At 37.1% G+C, this 21,476-nt stretch overlaps 1 protein-coding gene across 2 annotated transcripts in view; it reads left to right on the forward strand.

Annotated features, from left to right (window-relative positions):
- LOC126348365 (dynein axonemal assembly factor 10) overlaps positions 1–21,476 on the forward strand; it is a 176,892-nt gene that overhangs the window by 132,670 nt on the left and 22,746 nt on the right. For both annotated transcript variants that reach the window (XM_050002348.1, XM_050002349.1), the window contains 2 exons: positions 5,345–5,479; positions 14,773–14,870. In XM_050002348.1, coding sequence (XP_049858305.1) covers positions 5,345–5,479; positions 14,773–14,870 — 233 coding nt within the window. The remainder of the gene's footprint in view (positions 1–5,344; positions 5,480–14,772; positions 14,871–21,476) is intronic.

Raw genomic sequence — 21,476 nt, forward strand, 5'->3', positions numbered from 1 at the left:
TTTAATTCAGTCAGCAACACTATCATTCAATTTAATTCCTGCCATAAACTTCCCAATGATGGTTTTTCCAATTTCTCACAAGCAGTTATGAATAATATCGTATAGAAAGGTGTACTGAAGAAATTATGTTACAAAACCAATAGTCAGTGGCCTCTCAGACCATGACATTCTGTTCCTTTTGTTAAATGTTAATACGAACAAGATATAAGATCTACTAAATCTGAATTCAAGATGGTAATCAGTAAGCTAAAAATTAATTATTCTAGGACACTTCTCAAAGACATGAACTGGAGTGATGTACAGATCACTAAAGCCATAAATGAAAAATACCTCACTTTTATTAATAAAGTCCTTACTTTGCTTGAATACAATTTCTCCCAAAATTAACTCAGATTAAACCAAAATCTACAAGGAATCCATGCATAACTCAAAGAATAAAGGTATCTTTTGAACCAAAATGGAAACTGTATTTGTCAGTCAGAAACGACTCTGATGTTGATTCTGTTGCTCATTACAAGGCATACTTCAAGCTATTAAAGACAGTAATATGGCCTTCAGAGCAAATGCATTATGAGAATGGGATGTAGTAAAGGAGGAGACTGGCAGAAGCAGATATTAAGAAGAGCAGGTAGCATTAAGAATAGATAATACACTAGTAACAGATGTGCCCGGCATTGCAAAACATTTTAACAATCATTTCATATCTGTTACTGAAAAGGTCGGGTTTTCAAGTTCAGTAGAAGATGGCGTGCAATATCTCTGACCAGTAGTTACAAATAACTTCAGTAATTGAATATGACCCTCACTACACTTGTAGAAATAATGTCCACCATAAAATGTTTAAACTCAAAAAGTTCTAGTGGTTATGACAAAATGTCAACAATATTCATTAAAGAGTGTGCCTCTGAGTTTAGTATCACATTAAGTTACCTGTAAATTTTTGGTGGAACGTTTCCTGAATGTCTTTAATATGCTGAGGTTAAACCTTTGTTTAAGAAAGGAGATAAAGAAATACTGGTATTTTCCACCCAGTTTTACTTTTGCCAGCATTCTCAAAAAATTTAGAAAAGGTAATAAACAATTGGCTTCTATCCATCTGACAGCAATTAATATATTGTCAAAAAAACAGTTCAGATTTCTAAAGGGTTCTGACTTTGAGAAGGCTACCTACACATACAGCAAAAATGTACAGTAGTTAATTCATTAGACAATAAATTACAGACTACTGGTACATTTTGTGATCTGTCAAAGGCATTTGACTTTATAAATTACAGTATCCTTTTAAATAAATTAGGATATTATGGTGTAACAGGAAAATCTGCAGAATGGTTCAAATCCTCTCTCTGACAGAAAACAAAGGTTATCATTAGGAAAGAGGCATGTACTGAGCTATGATGCATCATTGAGCTGGGGACTAATTTCAAGTGATGTCCCACAAGTTTCTATCGTAGAGCTCTTACTTTTTTGTGTGTATCAGTGACCTTTCATTTTTAAAATTACCAGAACCCAAGTCTGTTTTGTTTGCAGATGATACAAACATTGCAATAAATACCAAATCAAGTATGATCTCAGAAAAATTGATTAATGAAATTTTTATGGACGTTAATAAATGGTTCCTTGCCAATTCTTTGTCACTAAATTTGAAAAAACTCGTTACATAAGTTTAGAACCTGTAAAAGGTTTTTCACCAGTATATATATGCCCAAAATAGGACAACAATGTGACAGAAGAAGTTGACAGTATTTAATTCATAAGATTACAGCCTGATGATAAATTCAACTGGGAGGAACATACCAAAGAACTGTTGTAGTGCCTAAACACATCTCTATTTGCAGTATGAATGTTATGAGTTGTAGATGATATAAAAATAAAAAGCTGGCAAACTATGATTACTTTCAGTCATGCGGGATTATTTTTGAGTAATTCATCAAGCCGAACTAAAGTTTTCAGAGTACAGAAATGTTTCATAAGAATTATTTCTGGTGTGAGCTAGTGGCGGATACTGAAAACCTCGAGGAGGGGGCACTAAAGATATCCTGAGCTACTTTAACTTTTACCATAATAAAAAATAATCAAGTCGCATACAAAGCTTAAGAAAGTTTTATTTAAACTGATTATACACATATAAAAGACAGTGCCATCTTATGACATAAAAAATTACATTTTGGATCTCTTCCTTAAATGATGAATTCCAAGTGCCTATTCTTCCTGACAAGTTGATTATTTACTTATTCATTCTTCAGTCTTAATACTTGTGTTTCTGAATGTAAACTACCTTCCTATTTGTCGAATAGTCCATATTTATACCACTATGTATCGGAGGTTCTCTGTACTAGAAAACAGTAGAATAATCGCGACTTTTCTCAAACATATGCCAGACAGAATAACGTATCAAGATCACTAGACTGACTGCAACTTTTCTCATAGGTATGTGTTAGGTATCTATGTGCCAGACAGAAATGTATAAAATATGTGATGACATCAATGTACGTGCTGCATAGGAAAGTACACGTACTCAATAACTCGATTCAGTCGGGTCAACTGACAAAAGAAATGAACGAATAGCGTGTAGGCTGACTTGTGAGGGTGGTGAGGGTGGCAATGCGTTTGGTCCTGCAGGGAGGGAGGGAGGGGGGGGGGGGTGCGAGTTCCCATATGTATCCACCACTGAAGAGGCCTATTTGTGGAACTACGGTACGAACTATTGTTTTCCAAAATATTTATTCCTTAATGAATTTTTTCATTAAAAATATATCTCTTTTTCAAACCAATAGCTCAGCTCTTGGAATCAATACTAGAAATAAGAATCATATTCACAAAGATTTAAAGTCACTTACTTTGGTCCAGAAATGTTTCCAGTAATCAGGAACACACATTTTCAATAACTTGCTAGCAGCCAAAAAAACTTTAAGGGAAGAGTAAAGTATTTATTGATGGTCAACTACTCGTACTCCACTGATGAATTTCTTATAGAATCAACTGATGCGTATGCATTATTTATAATATCAAATAATGTGAGTATTTGTACAGTCTGATTTCTGTATAAAAATTCAGTAGAATGATATTGTTGTTATAAGTTTGTGCAATAAAATGATTATTCTGTTTCATGATGGTTGGTTACAATAAGCTATGAGTGATCATATTCTCCTCAGTGTTATTGAACATTTACGGGCTTTGTGAATAGTTATTTATTACTTCTTAAATAAAAATATATTTAAAGACTTTTTTTATTTATTCCACGTCTATTAGGGCCATTGCACTTGAGATCTGTGGAAGGTACTGTAGCATATCTGTTTTTCTTAGTAAATATTTATTGTGTATTCTGTCTTTCCTGACATGTTCTGCATCATGGAAGACACCCTCACTACAAATTCTTCTGTCTAGGTTAGGTCAATCTTGATGTCCTCTGCGTCCCCACAGCTCCCATACCCAGGCTCCTCATTTTCCTCTTCCACATTTCAATTTGTGTTAAGTTGTTGTTGTTGTGGTCTTCAGTCCTGAGACTGGTTTGATGCAGCTCTCCATGCTACTCTATCCTGTGCAAGCTTCTTCATCTCCCAGTACTTGCTGCAACCCACATCCTTCTGAATCTGCTTAGTGTATTCATCTCTTGGTCTCCCTCTACGATTTTTACCCTCCACGCTGCCCTCCAATGCTAAATTTGTGATCCCTTGATGCCTCAAAACATGTCCTACCAACCGGTCCCTTCTTAAGCAGCTCTTCAAAATATTCCTTCCACATCTCCTTGATTTCTTGTACGTTTTCAGGTTCCTCTTCTTCTTTATTAACCATCTTCTTAGACTTAACCATGCTATCACTGCATTTTACTTCCAGATTTTATTCTTCTTTCGTGTCTATCTGCCAGGTTTTAACAATTTAAAAGAAAAATTCACTTGTGTTTTTTATGTATGTCATTTTATTGCTGTAAAAATTTATAGAACATCTTGTAATTCCAAAATAGTTTTTTTCTAATTGTACGTTGTTTCTTAATTGCATTTTTGAAGATATATATACAGTAATGATACATGATGCATTTGCATCACAAACGTATTTTTTGTGCTCCCACTGCACCTCAGATTGCTGCAAACATTAGTGCCATTCACATCATGACTGTTGGCACAGTGGCGTATTCTGCATCATAATATCAGTTTTATTTGACAATGCTTAGCTAACTCTGTTTGCATCCCTTGATGATTCCACTCTGACTTTATTATAATACTACATGTTTTATGCAGGTATGTTTTGTCGCATTTTTAAACTCATGTATTTTATATTTGTGAAATTAATTGTATCATAATTTGCTATTTGCAAGATATAGATTAATTCTCTTCTTGTACAACTCTTTGTTGTCCTCAGGAACCTCATTTGTGCTGTCCAAATTTTGTTTTCTTGTTGTTCTTTGTGGAAACTGAGCTTTCACTTCCGTAGAATAAGACAGGAACCGCCACCTCTTTTTATATCATCATGGTGAGCTCTTTTTATACTTTATGGCCCAATGTTTGAATGAATGAAATTATCCAACAGTATCATGAACATTAGAGAAAACACCTCGTGAAAATCCCACATCATTGATTTCTCCAGAAGATCATGAACCACAAGCCAGATGGGAAAACAGTTGTTGGAAGACCTCAGAAAAGGTGGGAATGATTTTGTGTGTGAGTTCAGAACAGGCAATAGCCTAATCCTTGAAACAATGATTATGATGATGATGAAGAACATAAGATGTAGACTGTAAATTAGTTATATTTGGTTCCTCTTTTTTGAGTCTCTGAGGATGGTCAGGACAATTTGAAATCGATAGTCTAATGACAGTATTAGTGATCATAGACTAGATTTAGAGAAACAAATTTTAAAGTAAAAATTGTCACTTAAGAACACTTACATTTTTAAGAAAAATATCCATAATCTATCCCCAGATAGATATTTTTGTTCCATTGACAATCCAATTTTCCATCAGTTTATAAATAACCAATACTAAATATGTTTTCCTAATGTGTATGCTGATGATGTGTTGTTGCTTTTTGTGACTTTTAAATGAAGCAACTGTGTAGAAAGGGAAAACCAGGGTGTTTTTATTTTTGAGGAATTGTTTTCAAACTGGCTTCTCTAATTTAGATTTTACTGAAACAAGTCAATTTTGGAAATTCTGGCTGCTAATATTTTTTAAACTATTCTGAGTTGTGCTCATGGGCTCACTGCAAACATAGCTTTAAGATCCAAGAGGGAAAGTGGGATAATTATGACATGGAACCATTCTTCTTTTCTTTTTATCTTTTAGTCAACAGTTTTTAATAAGTTATTTTCTGTGAAATTTTCAAATTAAAACAATTTATTTTTTTTACAGGTTTGTGGTCTTGAATTTGACCGAAAAGATATTCCAATGAATAAGCTCGTAGCTACAACTCTTGAATCAAAATTTTATGTATATGATACAAGAACATTTCATCCCAAGAAAGGTTTTGCAAGTCTGTCAGAAAGGGTGAGTTGCTTTTAATCTTACTGAAAAATATGATTGAAGGATACAGTTATCTGAAAAAACTGTTTCATTTAGTTCATTAAGTTAGTACACACCGAGCTAAGAAATGAAAAATTTTATTTATTTTTTTGTGCATGGAACTGTCTCCAGTGAGTAACTTTCTCTATCGTAGACATTAAATGATGCATGCTGGTAGAATGAACATGCAGCTAGCTCCCTTTTTCCTGTTGGTATTACTGGAAAAAGTATGGATGATAGCTGTTTTAAGAATTTCATTACAAGTACACATTTTCTTTGTTATTGGATTTTGGTCACTGCCATTTAAGCAGCTGCTTCACAGATGTGTTGTTTCAGTATTTTCATCCAAGCACACTGGACAAAAAATTATAAAGCCCCAAGAGACATCACACTAATACCATGTAGCATTGTTCTAGACTTGATAATGGATTCAGTTTGGCAAAGAAGAAAGTCCAGGTAAAGAGATCAGGTATGCCATATCCAGCTGAAACTCGCATGACTAGATTCTGTAGAGGTACCAATTTGTAGAGATGTTGTATGCTATGCTTCACTCACTGTTCCAAATAGTGCCAGACATTTTTCTGTGGGATTATGATCAAGAGCTTTAGAAGACCAGTTGAGGTGCATAGTGTGATTGAGTGTATATATGCAGCCCTGAGAACATTGCTGTTGTGTTGTTGGAAGATGGAAGTGTCCACAGGCTGCTCGTGATGAAGATTGCAATGAAACTGGCTGTTGTTGTTGTGGTCTTCAGTCCTGAGACTGGTTTGATGCAGCTCTCCATGCTACTCTATCTTGTTCAAGCTTCTTCATCTCCTACTGCAACCTACATCCTTCTGAATCTGCTTAGTGTAGTCATCTCTTGGTCTCCCTCTACGATTTTTACCCTCCGCGCTGCCCTCTAATACTAAATTGGTGATCCCTTGATGCCTCAGAACATGTCCTACCAACCGATCCCTTCTTCTGGTCAAGTTGAGCCAAAAAACTTCTCCTCTCCCCAATCCTATTCAATACTTCCTCATTAGTTATGTGATCTACCCATCTAATCTTCAGCATTCTTCTGTAGCACCACATTTCAAAAGCTTCTATTCTCTTCTTGTCCAAACTATTTACTGTCCATGTTTCACTTCCATACATGGCTACACTCCATACACATACTTTCAGAAATGACTTTCTGACACTTAAATCTATACTCGATGTTAACAAATTTCTCTTCTTCAGAAACGATTTCCTTGCCATTGCCAGTCTACATTTTATATCCTCTCTACTTCGACCATCATCAGTTATTTTGCTCCTCAAATAGCAAAACTCCTTTACTACTTTAAGTGTCTCATTTCCTAATCTAACTCCCTCAGCATCACCCGACTTAATTCGACTACATTCCATTATCCTCGTTTTGCTTTTGTTGATGTTCATCTTATATCCTCCTTTCAAGGCACTATCCATTCCGTTCAACTGCTCTTCCAAGTCCTTTGCTGTCTCTGACAGAATTACGATGTCATCGGCGAATAGATTTTAATACCTACTCCGAATTTTTCTTTTGTTTCCTTCACTGCTTGCTCAATATACAGATTGAATAACATCGGGGAGAGACTACAACCCTGTCTCACTCCCTTCCCAACCACTGCTTCCCTTTATGTCCCTCGACTCTTATAACTGCCATCTGGTTTCTGTACAAATTGTAAATAGCCTTTCGCTCCCTGTATTTTACCCCTGCTACCTTCAGAATTTGAAAGAGAGTGTTCCAATCAACATTGTCAAAAGCTTTCTCTAAGTCTACAAATGCTAGAAACGTAGGTTTGCCCTTCCTTAATCTAGCTTCTAAGATAATTCGTAGGGACAGTATTGCCTCACGTGTTCCATTTCTACGGAATCCAAACTGATCTTCCCCGAGGTCGACTTCTACTAGTTTTTCCGTTCGTCTGTAAAGAATTCGCGTTAGTATTTTGCAGATGTGTCTTATTAAACTGATAGTTCGATAATTTTCACATCTGTCAACACCTGCTTTCTTTGTGATTGGATTTATTGTATTCTTCTTGAAGTCTGAGGGTATTTCGCCTGTCTCATACATCTTGCTCACCAGATGGTAGAGTTTTGTCAGGACTGGCTCTCCCAAGGCCATCAGTAGTTCCAATGGAATGTTGTCTACTCCGGGGGCCTTGTTTCGACTCAGGTCTTTCAGTGATCTGTCAAACTCTTCACGCAGTATCGTATCTCCCATTTCATCTTCATCTCCATCCTCTTCCATTTCCATAATATTGTCCTCAAGTACATCGCCCTTGTATAGACCCTCTATATACTCCTTCCACCTTTTTTGCTTTCCCTTCTTTGCTTAGAACTGGGTTTCCATCTGAGCTCTCGATGTTCATACAAGTGGTTCTCGTATCTCCAAAGGTCTCTTTAATTTTCCTGTAGGCAGTATCTATCTTACCCCTAGTGAGATAAGCCTCTACAGCCTTACATTTGTTCTCTAGCCATCCCTGCTTAGCCATTTTGCAGTTCCTGTCGATCTCATTTTTGAGACGTCTGTATTCCTTTTTGCCTGCTTCATTTACTGCATTTTTATATTTTCTCCTCTCATCAATTAAATTCAATGTTTCTTCTGTTACCCAAGGATTTCTACTAGCCTTCGTCTTTTTACCTTGATCCTCTGCTGCCTTCACTACTTCATCCCTCAAAGCTACCCATTCTTCTTCTACCGTATTTCTTTCCCCCATTCCTGTCAATTGCTCCCTTATGCTCTCCCTGAAACTCTGTACAACCTCTGGTTCTTTTAGTTTATCCAGATCCCATCTCCTTAAATTCCCACCTTTTTGGAGTTTCTTTAGTTTTAATCTACAGGTCATAACCAATAGATTGTGGTCAGAGTCCACATCTGCCCCTGGAAATGTCTTACAATTTAAAACTTGGTTCCTAAATCTCTGTCTTACCATTACATAATCTATCTGAAACCTTGTCAGTATCTCCAGGCTTCTTCCATGTATACAGCCTTCTTTTATGGTTCTTGAACCAAGTGTTAGCTATGATTAAGTTGTGCTCTGTGCAAAATTCTACCAGGCGGCTTCCTCTTTCATTTCTTTGCCCCAGTCCATATTCACCTACTACATTTCCTTCTCTCCCTTTTCCTACTACCGAATTCCAGTCACCCATGGCTATTAAATTTTCATCACCCTTCACTATCTGAATCATTTCTTTTATTGGATCATACATTTTTTCAATTTCTCCGTCATCTGCAGAGCTAGTTGGCATATGAACTTGTACTACTGTAGTAGGCGTGGGCTTCGTATCTATCTTGGCCACAATAATGCGTTCATAATGCTGTTTGTAGTAGCTTACCCGCATTCCTATTTTCCTATTCATTATTAAACCTACTCCTGCATTACCCATATTTGATTTTGTGTTTATAACCCTGTAGTCACCTGACCAAAAGTCTTGTTCCTCCTGCCACCGAACTTCACTAATTCCCACTATATCTAACTTTAACCCATCCATTTCCCTTTTTAAATTTTCTAACCTACCTGCCCGATTAAGGGATCTGACATTCCACACTCCAGTCCGTAGAACGCCAGTTTTCTTTCTCCTGATAACGACATCCTCTTGAGTAGTCCCCTCCTGGAGATCCGAATGGGGGACTATTTTACCTCCGGAATATTTTACCCAAGAGGACGCCACCATCATTTAATCATACAGTAAAGCTGCATGCCCTCGGGAAAGATTACGGCCGTAGTTTCCCCTTGCTTTCAGCCGTTAGCAGTACCAGCACAGCATGGCCGTTTTGGTTATTGTTACAAGGCCAGATCAGTCAATCACCCAGACTATTGCCCCTGCAACTACTGAAAACGCTGCTGCCCCTCTTCAGGAACCACATGTTTGTCTGGCCTCTTGGTTATTGTTACAAGGCCAGATCTGTCAATCACCCAGACTGTTGCCCCTGCAACTACTGAAAAGGCTGCTGCCCCTCTTCAGGAACCACAGGTTGTCTGGCCTCTCAACAGATACCCCTCCGTTGTGGTTGCACCTACAGTACGGCTATCTGTATCGCTGAGGCACGCAACTGGCTATGGAGAGAGAAATATACTAATCGACCTTGGATTACATGAAATGACCGATTCCCAAGTCGAAGACTCAAAACCCAGAAATCCACTACATTATAGCTATTTGAAACTGTATAAATGTCTGGCTTCAGCTGCCAGAGAGTGCACTTGTATATATATATATATATATATATATATATATATGTGTGTGTGTGTGTGTGTGTGTGTATTATCTATTTTCAACAAAGGCCTTGTTGGCCGAAAGCTTATTTGTGATAGTATTTTTGTTGTGCCTATCTGCAACTCAGCATCTCTGCTATATGGTGAGTGGCAACTTTCCTTTCATTTTATTGTTACATTTTAATATCCTGGATTTTCCAATGCTTGGTAGAAATTGAGCTTTAATTTAATACCGAAAGCCAAAAATGTCAAAAATCAGGTCGCTGAAGGTAGGAAAAAAATTCATTCAAAAAAGTGTAAGAGGAAATAAGTACTGTTGAAAAAAATCTATATAGCTGAATTTCAGCTTTGGAAACTAATGTTGATACTGAACTGGTACTTGCTGAAAGCAGTTTCATTGAACATATTCAAGACAGCAGACAGCAAATTCACAGGTAATGTATTATTTTGTAACAACAAAACCAGCACCTAGAAACTAGTGTTTATGTTCCTTGCAAAAAGGTTAAATGATATAGTTAATAGAAACTTTATAAACAATGTTGGTGCCATGTTTTGCAACATTCCAGTAAAAAACTTCTCAGGTGAAGATAGTTTACATCCTGTAGATTTTCCACAGCATTGCAGAGATAATTATGTGTTTAATATGACTGATGATATGAAAATCAAGGTTGTTAAAAAGTTTCTAGAAGGTGAAGCACTAATTTGGGCTAACCAGTATACTTAGTATGACACAACTATGCAGATTTTGAGAGAAAGGATTTTTAGATAGATTTTGATCAGGGACAGAACAAGATGGAATAAAAAGCGAATTTCTCAGTGGACCAAATTACAGGGATGGGCGTGGTAGCATGAAACAGTTTTGCAAAAATCAGCATAAAAAATTAGCTTATTTGAGCAAACCGTTCAATGAACTCATCCAGATAGATGCTATAAAAAAAGAGGTAACCAGCTGAGGTACAGTGGGTCCTACTAGTCTCTGAGCCAGATGACACAATAGACCAGTTTTTGAAATATGTAGATAAATTAGAGTTTCAGAAAAGCAGGGAAATACAGCCACAATACATACACAAATTTTGAAAGTGGTAGTTATCAAAATTGGCACATTAATAATCACAACTGGATCAAACATAGTAACTGCAATGGTAACAATTATCAACAGAAGGAACATAGTATGGTAAATGGTGACAACCTTTACCCTGAGGACCAACATGGCAATAGTTGGAACAGAAATTGGAATAGAAATGATAATAAAAATACAAGGAAACAGGATGGGGTATTAATTCAGGAAAGAAAAAAACTAGCTTGGGCCCTATTATTAATCCATAAGTTGGAGCTCATGAAACCAATAACAAATGGACCAGAAATTACATAAATAGTGACACACAAGAAAATCACTCTAGTGAAGTGAACAGGATCTATCTTGAAGATATGTACTATGCTTTTTGATCTGTTGAGGAAGAGGTATGCTCACCAGGAAGGGCAAAACATGTGAATAAGGAAAGTGAGCACATAGAAATTAGAAAAGAAGATACAGAAGAAATTAATTGATCAGAATTCTATAACTGGATTGAGATTTGTCATTTGTTCAAAGCTGAATGATTTGTGAAGATTTTGGAATTCAGAAATTAATGGAAGTACCAGGTAAGGAAAAAAGTGAATATTGTGTTAATGAACAGAAAGTTAAGTGAAATTAAGCACATAAACAATAATGAAATAGGAAGTTAATATATTGGTTATTTGTGTGGTAATATTGTAGATGTTTGTGGTATTATTGAATATAATAAATTAAGGGTAAGTGATGATGAATACAGTAATGAAGAAGAAAAGTATTTTGTTTGTTTTAAAGAAGAATTGGAGGCATTATGTATTAATAAGGAAATGTGTAATTGTGGTTATGATACTGTAGAGGTACCCAAGGACACTGTTAAAGGATTAAAGGACATTAGTATGTGTAGATGACCACACTAGTTCAGTTACCAGTTATGAAATTCACAGTAAGATGCTTAATGTTATGAATGAGAATGAATCTTTTTTTTATTTTATATGTGGCTAAATAGAAGTGCTATTGAGAAAGATGAAAGCTTTAGAATTGTGATAAAAAAAATCTATAGTTAACTTTATATCCAGACTGGTGGCATAAAATTAAATATGTTATTGTTAAATAGTCGAATTAAGTTGGGTGATGCTGAGGGAATTAGAATAGGAAACGAGACACGTACAGTAATAAAGGAGGTTTGCTATTTGGGAAGCAGAATAACTGATGATGGTCGAAGTAGAGAAGATATAAAATGTAGACTGGCAGTGGCAAGGAAAGCGTTTCTGAAGAAGAGAAATTTGTTAACATCAAGTATAGATTTAAGTGTCAGGAAGTCGTTTCTGAAAGTATAGCCATGTATGGAAGTATACCTGGTTGACCAACGTCCAAGGGCTTCTCCGCTCTCATTTTCAGTGCGTTTCTCCTCTTGCTACCTGGAGAAACACACCGGAAATGAGGACGGAGAAGCCCTCAGATGTTGGCGCGCCAGATACATATAGTCTGTGGCCGTGAGCTCGGCTCCAGTTCACCACTGGCAATGGAGGGTGAATCTCTGACAATGCCAGCCACTCGTGCTGGCGAAACGTCAACAAAAGCATCAGATGAACATGGCCGAAGAACCCGAGACAGAAGCCAATAGGCAGTTTGTCAACAAGTGGCCACAAAAGCCTTAACAATTTTGTATATAAAAGAGTTCGTAATATTGCAGCATGCTTGCAACTTGTAGGTCATGGAAGTGTCAAATGATGATTGTAAGACTTTTTTCTCTCTATTATTATTTATTGTTACAGAGACATTCCTATGATTTAAAAACAAGTAGTTCACCTCTATTGGTGTCCGTGACCAAGGGAGGCTTAAACAATTTAGCCATATACTAGCCATATACTAGCCAAAGAAATGTGAAAGAAATCTGGTCACAAGTTTCAAATGACATTAAGACATATAAAGAAGATTTTATTTGGAATGTGATTTGAGAAATGAACTAAAAGTGGAATCACAACTAGTTATTTCCCAAAAAGTACAGCAGAACTGATGAATTCTCAATATTTGCTGAAGACATTATGAGCTGAAACTCGTACATCGAAGTCATGATTAAAGATCAGTCCAGGAATGCATTGCATGTGTATAATGTATTTTCTTTAGTCTCACAATGTAAATCTTTGTAAATCAAATAAAGTTTATGGTGGAATGTTTCAAATAAAAGAGTTGTTCTGAAAACTAATTTAAAAGGAACAAAAGGTACATTTGGTTAATAAATAACAAAGAATTGGAGCTATAAATGCAATTGGATTCCAGATTCATCTACAGGTATTATCCTTAACACTTTTTATTCACAGATGATTTCTGATTGTTTTTATTTGTGTAAGTGAGTAATATTTCAAACAATTTTTGTTATTCACAAATAATGAATAGCAATTTATATCTATATTCATTATTTGTCATTCGCATAAATTTTGCCCAAGTGTGGAGTTAACAGAAGTGTATTGCACATGCGTACACTGTAAATTCACAGCCTATGTACAAGTGGGTGCAGTTGCAGGAAATCCGCATGGCTCAGGTGCCACGTGCGTGTACATGCGCTCATGTGGCTGTCACTAGCATCAGTAATCTTTGGCAACATCCACCAGTGTTTGCAAAGCGTATTAGCACTTTTACTCGCACACAACAGGTGCATGTGACCCATGCGCATAGGGTAGGCAGTTGCAGGGCTCTAGTGGAAGCATTTCGAAATGGCTCAGTTTGTGAACTGTTTTCGTGCCACTGTGCTTCAAGTATATACCTTCTGTAGCAAAATGGCACTATCCAAAACTGCTGCTGAGGCAACTGTGGTGCACCACAGGCCATAGGTGACTGGGGTGAATGATGGCTGCAGAGGTGTATGTGGGCAAATAGACATGAAGCTGTTGAGCATCTGATTCCCCAGATGAAGCAGGGGGATACCAACATTGTCTCCGCAATGACCATCGAGCGAACATTGCTGTATATGGGTCTCTGAAGCAAGCACGTGGTTCATGCACACATGCTGACTGCTGTTCAGAGGCAATGAAGGCTGTAATTTGTGCACTAATACCACAGCTGTATGTCCATTGAATGGTGACAACTGGCTTTTTCAAATGAATCATGTTTTATGCTCCACAGCACAGATGGCTACTGGCATGTACAATGTGAAATGTCTGAAAGTAAACACCATGCAACAATCATCAAAAGGGTTCAGGCTAGAGGACATCCCTGGATGATCTTGTTAGTATGAAAGGCACGATGGATCAATACAAGTATGCATCTATACTTGGGGACCATGTCCACCCCTACATGCAGTTTGTTTTTCCTCAGCACAGTGTCTGCTACCGCAATTTCCTCGGCGGGATGTCATCTACGGCAGTTTGTTTTTCTTTGGCACAATGTTGCAGTTGATGTGCATGGTTTGAAGAGTGCCAAGATAGATTCATCATACTCCCCTGGCCAGCAAACCCTCCGAACTTAAACCCAATGGAGAATCTGTGGGACCCCCTTGATTGGGCTGTTTGTGCCATTGATCTTCAGATGAGAAACCTAGTGCATTTGCCAACAGCACTAGAATCGGCATGGCTCCACATCCCTGTCAGTACCTTCCAGAGCCACACTGATTCTCTTCCTGCATGTCTCTCACGAGTCTGTGCTGCAAAAGATGGTTATTCATGCTTTTTCCAGGTGATCACATTATTTTGACTGGGAGGTGTATTTGCCTAATGGTGCTCTGCTAATGACATTATATGCTTTTTGGTTGGGTGTTGATGTATTCCCGTAGCTTTGTTTAATTATTTAAATGCTTAAAGTGTTAAAATCTTCTAAACAGCCTTGTCCTTATCAGTAATGCCTTATTCATGACTATAAATTGTTCTTTTATTTTCCATTGAGGATCCTTTATGCAAGATTATAAAGTGTATGTGGTTCTTTGTTGCTGGTGTTCATTGTTTTTTATTATCTCTGAAAATTAGTTTAACCCATTGTAGGAACTGAAACAATATTTTTTTTGTTTATTCTTGTTCCAGGCTCACAAGTCAACAATATGGTTAGCGCGCCATTTACCACAGAATCGTGACATTTTTGTCACTTGTGGAGGAAGTGGCTCAGTATGTTTATGGAAATAGTAAGTTTCATAATTTTACAAGTTATGAAAAGCAACACTTTTAGAGTCTTCAAATAAAATTCACAGTTTCTTGAATTTAGGGAATCATAGATTTCACTGTAATTTTTGCAAGTATAAAATTAAGAAATGAATGATTTTTACTTCTCAAGTGAATCTTTCTTGGAACAGATGCATGTTAAATTAAAGAAACAATAGTTTGTATGACACAGCACAACTCTGATAACCTTGTCAACACGATCTTCCTACCAGAGGTGCTTCATCTTTAGTTTAATTTTGTGATTTCTCTTTAGCAAAGATGTCAAGGCACTTTTTTTTAAATCAGCATATAAAATTAAAATTCATTGACAGTTAACAAGTGGCTACTTGAGAAATAATAGTTCATTGCTGAGGTTAATGCTATATTAAATTGAGTAGGTAAGGCACAGTTTCAGAGAAACAGTGGGTGAGTTGTATAACATTTTATACTCTTATTTGATATCGTACTTATGTTGAGTGGTCTTTATCTTTATACACCCTGCATCTGTAAGTTGCTTAGAAAACAGAAGCAATTTGAACACTTTAATTACTATTCATACTTCAAAAGGTTTCAAACTTCCCTTGAACTTGAATTTTGCTTGTTTCATACCTTTATTTACATCGCATTCCAGTTGTGTGCACCAACCCCGTGTATTGCAAAAGAATCTGATATTAATTGGCCTTCTGTTTTCTTATTCTGGCATTAACAAATATTTCTTTCTCTGTTGTACTTTTTAGTGCTTGATGAATTTGATTCCAAAAGGTGAAGATTCAACATCTTTCATCTTGTCTTCCTGTCACCCATAAAGTAATGATTTTGTTTGGACCAAGTAGTCTAACTTGGGTTGAGACTCGGTTAATGGAATTTGTAATTGAACCGAATGTCTTAGAGTATGCCCAATGCTTAACTCTTCTAATACCATATTGTACACATTCACATGTTTTCACCTGTCATTGCATTTTTGATTGTCCTTTACATAATAATTATAGTAAGAGTGAAAATAATAATGTTGAATGGTTCAACAACCTAGTGCAAGTCTCAGTTGGACACATCTTTGGGACTGAGTCAATAGCACCTGTTGTTCCCATCCAAGCCATGCAATTACTAATTGCAATATTGAAAAGTGCCTGCGTTATTCTGATCACGATGCTCTGTGGCACAGCCATTATGAAACACATCAAATGAATTCACAATCGTGAATAAGTATTACCATCGGCTGTTGAATCAAATGATGACAATGAAAATTTGTGCCGTACAGGGACTCAGACCTGAATTTGCCGCTTATCATGAGCCTTACTTACCATCTGGCTATCTGTGCATGACTCATGGTCAGACCCAAACTTCCATGTTTTGTCAACCATGCATTCTTATTTGCAATTGCGAATTCATTTGCTGTGTTTTGTAAGGGCTGTGGGCGCTGCAGTGCACCATGATCAGAATAACACAGGCACTGCAATATTGTATTTCTTTGCCGATACTGGGCAAGCGACTTTCTAGTACAGCATCTGACCTGTACGGGAATATACATAATGGATGTATGAGTACTGGTTGTAGATTCATGGTTGACGACATAATGAAGTTTGGGTCTGGCCGTGAATCATGCATGGATAGCCAAATGGTAAGGCAACTGCTCACGATAAGTGAGAAATTCGGGTTCAAGTCCCAGCCCAGCACAAATTTTCATTGTTGTCATTCCATTCAACAGCTGATGGTAGTCCTTAATCACCATTGCAAATTCATGTGATGAATTACTAATTGGGTTCATCATTGGTGAATTTCATCCTTCACGTGAATCACATTGATAAGAAGTTCGCACTTTTGAATTCAGTGATCCAAGTCATAAGTACTGACAGTGAAGAAACTGAATGATTGTAAGTCTCCCCAATGTAGGAAAAATATTTGTCAACAATAAACCATGTAAAACAATAAATTTTGTGATGGCATGATATTCCAGTGTATCTATTTGAATAAAAAATACACAAATATGTATCAAAGCTGTATAAACTAAACTGTTCCACATATCAACTTGATACATTCATTCATTCATTCGTTACTAGTGGAAGATAGGCCACATTTTGACTACTGTTTGGATGTATTTAACAGTAAATGAGCATATTGTTTCAATAAAATGTACTGGTTGTGGCTCTATTTAATGTCCATTATAGCATGTACTGGTAGTGTCTGAATGTAAAGATAGGATCCAGGATTGGATGACTCACATCAGCAGTACAGCTTGCCATACAACTGATACATCAATTCCAAAGTTTTCAAGACAGCTAAGAAGGCACCCTGTTGCTGGATACAGTGAGCTATGGATCTGTAGAAATTGAAGTGCAGACCAACTGCTCAGGACGTAGGTGCCGTACAAGCATTTCAACAGACAAAATTGAGCCAGAAGGACATTTTTCAGTGTGTATGTGTGGGAGGGCAGAGAGTCACTTGACAAGAGAGAGAGAGAGCAAGCTACAGTCACTGAAATTAACTGTTCAGTATTTGTGTTCCTTCCACAGATCACAGAAATGGGACAAAATGATAATGACCTGTCTTTGTGTAAGCAATTTGTTCACTAATCTATGGCTATCTGCAGTTATTAAAAAGTCCACCTGTTTGTACTTCCTGTGGAATACTCATTGAGCTCTGGCACACAAGAGAGAGGGGAGGGAGAGAGAGAGAGAGAGAGAGAGAGAGAGAGAGAGAGAGAGAGAGATTCTCAGCTGCTGCTCCAAGAGTACACAGTTTCACAAGTCAGGTTCTGCAGCATGATTTAATGGCAGGGCTTCACCAATCTCAGTGGGGCCTTAATCTAGGACTAACAACGTTTAACTTTGTTTGACAATTCATTATTTTAATTTCATTTAACAACTGAAATCTTGAAATGTGTGTTTAATTGTTACATCACTCAGCAGTGTCTATAATTGGCAGCACAGGCCTGTGACTGTGGCAGCATCCAAAGATAGCCAAAGCTGGTTTCAGAGACAGTTTTAAGAAGCAGAGGTAACTGAGACACTTGGGTGACAAAGATTAAAACATTATTTAAAATAAGCAATACATGTTTACAGGTCAGTTTTACAAAATTAATGAAAGCAGTGACTGAATGACTCCTAGCATTAGAGGAGTTAATGGACCCGCTGATAGGGCCACTTGATGTTTAAAGGACTCCATGTCAGACTGCTGTTGAATTTTTAAGACAACTTGAGCACACAGTCTCTTGTCTTTATTGTGACCAGATAATCACCAGTGTGTCCCCATTTGGTTTCCAGCCTGACAGTGAGGCAGACTAAAATCACGAAACAGAATTTTGAAAGACAACAGTTATTTTAACTGTAATCAGGGAGGTTGGAGGGAGGATTGAAGTGATGTAAGTAAAATGTATTTCAAGATCATTAACACCACTGATAATGTCCTGTAAATAATGTTGTAACTATTTAACTGACCAAAGAAAAGTTGCAAAACTGGAAATATATTAACATATTAACTTGATTATATCTGACTGACCACCAACCAGAATACCATATAAATTAAATAGATTTAACTAACAGAATACAAAATGACAACTGCAAATATTTTGCTTCTCATTGGATTAACGCAGCCTATAAATAAATAATAAATGATTTACAATAAACATCTGAAGTGTATATATGTACACACTGCACCCTTCAAAAATAATTAAAGAAAATGATCAGCATTGAAAAGTATGAATTTATGATTACCTACATGTGAGATGCCAGGCCTAGCAAAAAAGATGAACTTACAAGTTTGAGGTTTTAAAAAAGTCTTTGTTTCCCTCTTTTAACACCCTTCCATGCTGCAGTATCCCTTCACTTATGGAAACAGATGATATCAGCTAGTGTTACTTCCTCCTGCTCACCATTGTACTGCCAGCACTGCCTCAGTCATCTTGAATGCTTCCGATTCAGGGATGAGATTCTTCCAGTCATCTAAGTTTGCCTTTTTCTCCTTTATTAGTTTCCCTGCATGCCCCTGTCCACAGTATTATTTTCAGTTAGTTCTCCATGTGTGAGGTCATCGCTCTCAGGATTTGAATGTGCATTATCAAGAGCTGTCACATTTAGTGGTGAAAATAATGCTTTGATTTCTCCATGTGTGACGTCAACACTCTCAGTATGTGAAGCCACATGATCAAGAAGCCACAGAGCTTTCATCAGTAAATTGTTGTTTTTCAGATATTTCTCTAAAGCTGCTGCAAATTCATGTGTAGCCACATTTTACATATTTCTGAACTCATCTGTCCTTTTTCTTGATGAGTGTAATATAAGGTCACTTATTCCTGATTTTTGGGGTGTTTGAAAGCCTAGGTTTCTGTGATTTCCCTACTAATGTCAACCTAGGTTTCTGGTTACCAGTTGCATTACACAAGCCAGTACAGTAACTTGTTCCTTACATGTATTATATCTAGATGCTTCAGTGTCCTTTTTTGAAGCAAGCATTTTCTTAAGGAGGACTTCATAAATATAAACCACTCTCATTGCATTTGTACAACTGTATGCCATACATTTCCCCTCATTAATTAAATTCAAAAGATAGTCTTTCAAAACAGACACAGCCTCTTTGTCAGTGGATAATGTCTCTTCACTAATTGTAATCTGGGAAATACCAAATCGATTTTTCAATCAGTCCAGTAATCCACCTCTGACAGTAAATTCTGAATATTCTCCTTCTATTTGCTGCTGAAACTGTAATGCATTTTCCTGCAATATTGGCCCAGTAGCTTTCGCCTCTTAAATATTAATGTCACAAAAGTAACGTTCCCTCCACTTCTTTATGCTTCCCTTCTGACTTCGTCTTCATTACTCTTATTCCACTCTCATTATCTTGGGAAACATACCAGTTTTCAATTTGTTCTCAATTTTTCTTCCAGTCCTTAACAGTACTTTTTTCCCATTTCAACCCCCCACCTATCCCTAGGAGTAGTTTTGGCTTCTACCCCAGAATCCAGTCACATTACAGCACATCGTTTCTGATCCATAGATGCTACAGATTTTTCATTTACCACCCATTTTGGACTCTAATTAAAACATAAAAGATGACACAAAACAACAATTTAACAATGCACACACATTTTGCATCTGGTATGCAACCGAGGAAACAAAGAACAAAGGTTTGCCAACACAGCTGCTATCTGTTGTTGTTGTGGTCTTCAGTCCTGAGACTGGTTTGATGCAGCTCTCCATGCTACTCTATCCTGTGCAAGCTTCTTCATCTCCCAGTACCTACTGCAGCCTACATCCTTCTGAATCTGCTTAGTGTATTCACCTCTTGGTCTCCCTCTATGATTTTTACCCTCCACACTGCCCTCCAATACTAAATTGGTGATCCCTTGATGCCTCAGAACATGTCCTACCAATCGATCCCTTCTTCTAGTCAAGTTGTGCCACAAACTCCTCTTCTCTCCAATTCTATTCAATACCTCCTCATTAGTTATGTGGTCTACCCATCTAATCTTCAGCATTCTTCTGTAGCACCACATTTCGAAAGCTTCTATACTCTTCTTGTCCAAACTATTTATCGTCCATGTTTCACTTCCATATATGGCTACACTCCATACAAATACTTTCAGAAATGACTTTCTGAGACTTAAATCTATACTCAATGTTAACAAATAACTCTTCTTCAGAAACACTTTCCTTGCCATTGCCAGTCTACATTTTATATCCTCTCTACTTCGACCATCATCAGTTATTTTGCTCCCCAAATAGCAAAACTCCTTTACTACTTTAAGTGTCTCATTTCCTAATCTAATTCCCTCAGAATCACCCGACTTAATTCAACTACATTCCATTATCCTTGTTTTGCTTTTGTTGATGTTCATCTTATACCCTCCTTTCAAAACACTGTCCATTCTGTTTAACTGCTCTTCCAAGTCCTTTGCTATCTCTGACAGAATTACAATGTCATCGGTGAACGTCAAAGTTTTTATTTCTTCTCCATGGATTTTAATACCTACTTCAAACTTTTCTTTTGTTTCCTTTACTGCTTGCTCAATATACAGATTGAATAGCACATGGGAGAGGCTACAACCCTGTCACACTCCCTTCCCAACCACTGCTTCCCTTTCATGTCCCTCGACTCTTATAACTGCCATCTGGTTTCTGTACAAATTGTAAATAGCCTTTCGCTCCCTGTATTTTACCCCTGCCACCTTCAGAATTTGAAAGAGAGTATTCCAGTCAACATTGTCAAAAGCTTTCTCTAAGTCTACAAATGCTAGAAACGTAGGTTTGCCTTTCCTTAATCTTTCTTCTGGTATAAGTCATAAGGTCTCAGTATTGCCTCACGTGTTCCAACATTTCTACAGAATCCAAACTGATCTTCCCCGAGGTCGGCTTCTACCAGTTTTTCTATTCGTCTGTAAAGAATTCATGTTAGTATTTTGCAGCTGCGACTTATTAAAGTGATAGTTCGGTAATTTTCACATTTGTCAACACCTACTTTCTTTGGGATTGGAATTATTATATTCTTCTTGAAGTCTGAGGGAATTTCATCTCTCTCATACATCTTGCTCACCAGATGGTAGAGTTTTGTCAGGACTGGCTCTCCCAAGGCTGTCAGTAGTTCTAATGGAATGTTGT

Source organism: Schistocerca gregaria, chromosome 1, assembly GCF_023897955.1.
Source record: "Schistocerca gregaria isolate iqSchGreg1 chromosome 1, iqSchGreg1.2, whole genome shotgun sequence".
NCBI classification, from domain to species: Eukaryota; Metazoa; Arthropoda; class Insecta; order Orthoptera; family Acrididae; genus Schistocerca; species Schistocerca gregaria.